The sequence below is a fragment of the Balaenoptera acutorostrata genome, chromosome 1 (assembly GCF_949987535.1).
Source record: "Balaenoptera acutorostrata chromosome 1, mBalAcu1.1, whole genome shotgun sequence".
Classification (NCBI taxonomy): Eukaryota; Metazoa; Chordata; class Mammalia; order Artiodactyla; family Balaenopteridae; genus Balaenoptera; species Balaenoptera acutorostrata.
The window spans coordinates 145,804,520-145,811,721 of record NC_080064.1 but is presented as its reverse complement, the minus strand read 5'-3'; the positions used below and the strand labels follow the sequence as shown (position 1 = coordinate 145,811,721).

Here is a 7,202-nt window from a genome sequence, read left to right as displayed (position 1 = left end):
TCAACTGTCGACCCGGTGAAACCGAGTTGCTAACTGAACTGGCATTTTACGAACAGGGGCTTTCTACAGAGCCCACTGACTCAGGACGGCTTCGATTAACAAACGCGGCGCTTCCCTCAGGACCGGAAAGCTCGGAGCGCGAGAGATGAATGGAAACCAGAGTCCGGGGCGCGCCGCTCGGGGGGCGGGGCAGCCGCGGGCGGGGGCGGGGCATTGTGAGTCACATGCCTGCGCTCTGAGGGAACTCTGGTCGTGATTGGTCCGTCGTAACCAGGTAACCGAAGGACACATTCCGGAAGGCAAGGGCCGGCCGGGCTAGCTACTTTCAGGCAGGAGGCGGCGGGGGAAGGAGGAGGAGCTCCGGCTGTGCTCTCTCCCTGCAGCGGCTGCGCGTCTCAGCGCTTGTCTGGTTCCCACCCCTTTTAAATAAGCCGGTCTGGTCACAGCCCTCACAGACTAGTTGGCTCCGGGGAGGCGGCGGCGGCCGGCGGGGGTGCAGCCGGGGCCGGGCCCCTGCCCGGGGCCCGGCGGCTGGGCGGACAGGAGAGCGGCGGGCGAAGTCGCGTCTGCATCTGCGGCACAGCCCCGGCATAGCCCGGGGCTGCCAGTGCCCGCCGCGCCATTGTTGGGGGAGGGGGCGGCTTCTGAGCTCGGCGGAGTCAGGGGACGAGCGGAGGCGGCGGCGGCGAGGAGTGAAGGCGCCCCATGGGGAACTCGCTGTCTTGTTGCCTGTGCCCCAATGCCAGCCCCAAGGTGGGCCGGCGCAGGGGGTCAGCGGAGCCGGACTGTGAGGCTGAGGTCTACAAGGCGGCGGCCGGGAACGCGGTGGCAGTAGCTCCGGCGGCAGCTACCGTGGAACCCGCCGAGTTGGATTTCGCAGGTGGCGAAGGCCACCACCTGCAGCAGATCAGCGACCGGGAGATGCCCGAAGGTAAGAAGCGGCGGGCGCGCCTCGCCCCTCGCGGGGCCGGCGCCGTCTGCTCTCGGGCTTACCTCTGGCCTCCGCCGCCCCCAGGGTCCCCCGGGAGGGAGACGCCGCCTAGGGCTCCTTCTTGCCCGGAGTTGGCTCTCCCAGGGCTGGGCACCGGGGACGAAGGCTGGCTCTGCTTGGCGTCCCCACCCCTTATTCTTTACCAGTCGCGTCCGGCCAGTCTCCTTCCCTCTTCCCTACCCGAATGCCCAATTCTTTCCCCCGTTCCCATTTCCCAGCCCGGCCTGAGACCCTCCAATCCGCGGCCCTTCCTGTTCGTGGTTCTATTTAACATCTCGTGGGACTTAGCAGAGACTTTCTGGTGTATTCTCTCTTTTCTTAATGAAAACTTAAATACTCTAACTTCGGCGTATCCATCCCGTCTCCCTATCCAGATGGTACCTAAGCGAAGGAACTAGGTAAGGGCCTGATGATAGACTTCTATTCGTTAAGGTAGTTGATACTCGAGACAATTAAGACAAACATTAGAGGATTTGTCATTTAAATTCAAAATAGAGATGGACAGAGTCAGTGTGGTGTTCTTAACTAAAATTCTTTGGATTTTAATGTTTTCAGTCGCCCTGATAGAAGCTACTTTATCCCTTCTAACTATAATTTGAACACGATAGGAAAGAAAATGGTGGGAGAGGGGCTTAAAATAACTGTGAACGGTGTGAAACGTTACTGCCACGGCTGCAGAGAATAGTTGGGTTTTTTTTCTTTACCAAAGGAGACCCCATGGAGTTCTGATTACTTTTAAATTCCCACTTTGACACAAGTATGTCTTCAGCTGCACAGCCTTAACCGACTTCTTTTGCACGTTGCCTGTTCTAAGGGAGCGGTGAGGTGGTTCCTGAGACTGCTGGACAGAAGTTTCAAAGGAGAAAAAACAACTTCGGATTGTCATTTGTGATATAAAGGTTTGGGAGTTAACATACCACATCCATCCTGCAGAAAAATGTCTCCATGGCTCCCTCCTCCGCCCCCCCCCCCCAGTAGAATACTATTTAACTTTAAGAATGTTCAGGTAAAAGTTCTGAAGGCTAAGTGGCTGGGGGTGGGTGTTGTCGGGGAGGAGAGGAGAGAGAGAAGAGAGGAAATGTTTGATTTTTGCCTCTAGAATTTTGGAAAGGGATGGCTCTAGGATAAAAAAAAAAAATTTCTGGGTAGCATAGTGGCACTTTAATAAAGACTGTTCTTTGAAGTATAAAACATTGTATCATAAAGATGTTAAAGCCCCCCTGGCCCATTTGTTTCATTTAAATGCCAGAGATTATTTCATTATTTCATAGACGAAATGTCTTACAGCTCTTCTATTTAAATTTTAGTTGGGTTTATTTAATTTCTTTAAAAGTTAGAATAATTAAGCCTGTGGATTCACCCTTATGATGGACGTGGCTTTGTAAGTGGAAAGTACTCCCTTTTCAGAATAGTTAGATATTGTGAAAGAATGAACAAATTATGTGAATTAATTGTAGCTTTAAACACAAAGCATGTAAGTACTTGTGAAAACTGCTCTGCTTATTGCTATAAGGTAAGCCTCTAAATGATTTTCAAAAACAGTTAGTAGTTGGCTAATGTAGGATGAGAGACGAAAATTGGACCTTTATAGAATTCTTTTAAGATTTACAATGCATTTTCTTGTGTATTTCACTTGGCCCTTCCATCTACAAATAAGGCCCGTATATATTCTCCCTCTGTTGCCGATGAAGAAGCCAAGACTTAGAGATCTGAAATGACTGTGTAACACAGCTACTGAACAAAAGAGACAGACTTGGGAGGTGGTAGATATGCCAAATTCAGTTCTTGGGATGCTTAAGAAACTGTTTAGAGTGCACCTTATATTTTATAATTTATCCATAAGTTAGGCCTATCTCAGCATACTCCAGTTTTGATTATTGCCATTCCAGTTTATTGTACACAACTCAGAAGCAACATTTACCTCTCCATTCTCTGTCTGTACATACATTGCAATGGATATGAATAAAAGTAGAAGTCATGAAATAGCCTAAATTTATCAGTCAGGTAAACACGTTGATATAATTTAAAGAGTTTGTTCTGGTGAAATCCAATTGAAGCCGAGAATGCCCTGGACAGAGGGACATTAGGGGAAGCTGGTAAGCGGGCAGGTAAGGTACTAAGCATTTAGCATATGACTATGTATGATAAGGAAGGAGTGCTAAATCAGGAACTGGAAAAATAGAGTTCATGAGTACAGAATTTACCTTTTTATGTTTAACACGATTGTTAAAATTTCATTTCAATTTGTCTTTTTTGGGGGGGCATTCAATAAAGTGATAAGAGAAACCTCAATTTCAGCATTTGCCTATTAATTAAGTTTCCATAGAAACAAGGTCAGAACACCAAATATAAAGCACAGGCACATTGGAAGTTTGCTCTTAATGTCTTTATTTCAGAAATTTTGTATCAGTTTCCCTGGAAACTGAGAAATACCTACTCAGATATAAAACATTTTGGCTTTTCTACAGTGAAGAATTATTTGGTTACTTAGAGAAAATCGTACATAAATGATGCTCTGTCTTGTTCTTCAGAAACATTGGAGAAGAACATGATTTCTTCAAGCCATCTCAAAAAAGTAACTCCTAAGAACGTAGTATAGATTTCAGATAGACTCAAAAGAATTGTTTACTACTTTGTCTTTAACAGTATATCTAATATAACTGATGGTAGTGTCATAATAGAAAATAAGATGCTACGGTCCTATTATCTGATTTGATTTTTATTCATCAACTTTTCATACAGCCTTTATGTTCTGACCTTAGGAGCTTTGCTAATTTTCTGGTGAAAGGTGCTCTCTCAAGTGACCCCTACCTCCCATCCCCCTGAAGAGTGGGTAGGGAAGGAATTGGCAATATGATGTGGAAAAACCTCTGAGCGACAGATCTTTCCTTTTTTTGGTGACAGTATTAATAAACATTTGATGTAAAAGATTTAGAAAACACAGAAAAGTCCTTCACTCACACTCAGAATATCCAGAATTTTTATTAATATTTTGGTGTTGATTCTTCCTGAACCTTTTGTATGCATATAAACATAACATTGTGTTTATTTTACAAAGATGGGATTGTTCTTTCTGTGCCACTTTGTAACTTTTTGTTATAAAGAAAAGTAACGACATGAAGCTCCTGGAACTGTGCTGACACCTAGAGAGTGCTCCAGGGTGATGTATTTCCATGCAACTGCGCATAGCTCTACAGCCTGCCTTTTACCAACTGTTTACTGTGCCATCGAATGGTTGGAGCATAATTCATTTACCCAGCCTTTATGGTTGAGCATCTTTTATAATCCCATTATAATGCTTTATTCAGGGGACACAGATAAAAACTGATGCATTGTGTTGATACTTCCCTATAGCATTCTGATTGTACACTTTGTCTTACGACTTCATTAAATTCATAGGGTGAGTCATTTTGTAGTAAAGGTATTTTAACATTAGATGTTCTTTTCCCAAATTAAAGTTACCATTGATTTTTCACTGAACATTAGATTTCCTCTTTTAGGTTTTCGTGGTTCTTGGTAACCTGTCTTGTGTCTTTGATTCTGAGTAACTAAACTACTACTCTAAGAGATCTGAAATTAACTCTGGTCTTAGGTGACAGACACATCAAAAGACAGCATTAGAAGAAATCTTAGATGATGTGGGAAAATTGGGAGAAACTTAACTGGTTTTGGGTACACTGAAACATGATTATTAGGCACCATTCCAGAGGCAGGACAAACAGTGGTTAGACAAGACAAAACCCGTATCCTAACTCAGGTCCTTACTTTCTAGAGGTGCCTGGGGGCTGACGACACAAGAATAACATCAGGTAGTGAGAACACTAAGAAAGAAAATGAAGGTGTAATGGGCTGGGGAGGAGGACAGTTTTACAAGGGGTGGTTAAAGACAGCTTCTCTCCTTAAGCGACCCATGAGCAGTCCTAAGAGAGCCATGTGAGGCTGTGGGAGAAGAGGCTTCTGTGCAGTTCCTAAGAAGGGAATATGCTTGATGCGTGCCAAGGACAGAAAGATGGGTGGCTGCAGCTGAGTGAATGAATGCCAGGAGGAATATGGGGGATTAAGACCTTGTATGCCTAGTGGGCCTTGACAAAAAAATATGAATTTTAGTCTAATTGTCATGGGAAACCATTGAAGGATTCTATGTAGGGGAATGATGTTAATTCTTAGAAAAAGGGAAGGGGGGTAGAGAGGGTGGAGGGAGATCAGACCAGCTACTGTGTGAGAATAGACTGTAAGGGTGGAAGGAAGCAGAGAGGGAGACCAGTTAGGAGGCTGGTGCGGTAGCTCAGGTGAGAGCCAACAGTGGCTTGAACAAAAAAGCGATATTAATAAGGGTCTAAAATAGGCTGTAGTATATAGATTGCTCTTGCATTTCATTTGATTCTCACCATGTTCTGAGTTAGGTAGTGTAGGAATTCTTCTCTTAAGTATAAATTGAGTTGTCCAAGGTTTTAAAAATGAGTATTGATAGAGAGTAGGACTGTAAATTCCAAATGCATGGCATATAGGAACAGAATTTATTGTTGACATTATGTGAGCTTCTTTGGAATACTACCTTTTTTCTCACCCTTTTTTGTTGTTGTTGGTTTAGTGTATGAAAGTAATAAAACTTAAGAGTTAAAACAGTAACACTGCGTAATGTGAAATGAAATGAAGGTAACTTGCAACCCAGAAAGGTTCTTAAAAGTCCAAGAAACTGAGTAAAGTACTCTTTAGAAATATATAAAGCCAGGTGTACTTACCTATGTGTCACCTCTCAGTCATGATCACTGTAACACTGATTGAGGATTAAAATAAGGCAAAACTGAGAACCAGGGTAGAGGCAGGTACAGAAGCAGTTGGAAACCAGAGCTGGGAAGTTTGGAAGCCAGGATTGTCAGAAGCTAGGAAAGCAGGATCAAGGCTTGGGTGAGCAGTAGCCTGGCAGGTGCAGGAGCCTGCTGTGTACCCGCTGGTGAGGCAGCCCAGCTCAGGGCTGGCTGGCAGGAACTCCCTGACTGCGGTGGCAAGTGTGGACTCAAAGAGATGAAATCATCAGTTTACATGGTAATTGTAAAGATTGTAATGTTTGTATCATGAGCCATAAAGCTACTACACTGTCCAGTACAGGGGTGCTCGGGCAGGTCAGTAAACGCAGTGCTTACCGTTAAGTAAACTGGTGCTCAGCAGCTGCCCAGAAACTGCTGACGTCGCCTGTTTCTTTGGAAGATATTGGAACCAATATGTTGATATTAATCGCTTTCTGAAATATGCTGCTTCTGTCAGATGCTTTCTTGGTCACTTCCCTCTCCCTCTAATATTTTAACAAGGAAAAATCATTTATCGACAGTTTGATAGCATAGTTTTAACACTTTTAGCCTTCAGTAATGCATTTCATTTGTTCTAAGTTGCCTATGTTTTCACACTTTTAACAACTGCAATTGAGGTGGATCTTAAGAACTGGTAGAATCTTAGATTGGAGGAAAAACAGTATTCAGTGTTGGTGGTGTTTTACAGGTTTCCTCTGAGGAATGTTTACATTAAGACCGAGTTTAATTTTTTTTTAATCATACTTTTTCTACATCGACCTATCATGCTGTCAAATAAGTTGCAATTTAAATTGATAATACAAAAATGATGGGTCTTAAAATACAGTTTTAATCATAAGCCCTAATCATGAGCTCAAGAATATTTCTCCTGGGTAAAACATTCTTAGAGGTTTCTAAAGAAATAACTTTCGGAAGAATCCATGTAATTTCCTGAATGCACAGTAATTTCCTGAAGTCTCTAAATTACTGTGTGTGCATGTGGTGGGGAGAGGGATGAGAGGGATGGTGGGTGGTAAAGCTTTGCTTAATAGTCGGCAGTCTTACCTTTGTGACAGTGAAGAGTGTGGTAGGTTTTATCATAGTCTCCTTAGGCTCTTGGGAAGATAGTTAATGGGAAGTGCAGAAATATTGTGTGTATGTATGAGTTTACTGTCTAATGGCTCACATGTCCATTCTATAAGATAGTGATGTGGTATTTTTCATTAGCAAAAAGTGCAAGTTATATAGAAAATTGTTAGTTATATAGGCTATAAACAAAAGATTAATATTTTCTGAAAACCTCATGCAAACTGACAGCAGTAGGGCCCTGGTGTTTACAGTACATTCAAATGATAGGCCAACTCACCAAAGTGGAAATGACACTGATAACTGTGGGAAAATGGTCAAACTGTGTAATCAAAAGA

The 7,202-nt window shown here is 43.5% G+C and overlaps 1 protein-coding gene across 3 annotated transcripts in view; it reads left to right on the top strand.

Annotated features, from left to right (window-relative positions):
- Window positions 1-334: 334 nt before the first annotated feature.
- Window positions 335-7,202, top strand: part of LOC130708572 (cyclin-Y-like protein 1) — a 34,693-nt gene continuing 27,825 nt past the window's right edge. For 2 of the 3 annotated variants that reach the window (XM_057549714.1, XM_057549712.1), the window contains exon 1: window positions 336-931. In XM_057549714.1, coding sequence (XP_057405697.1) covers window positions 706-931 — 226 coding nt within the window. In that variant the 5' untranslated portion in view covers window positions 336-705. Of the gene's footprint in view, window positions 932-7,202 lie in introns of all 3 variants that reach the window. The other variant, XM_057549706.1, reaches the window with a different exon arrangement.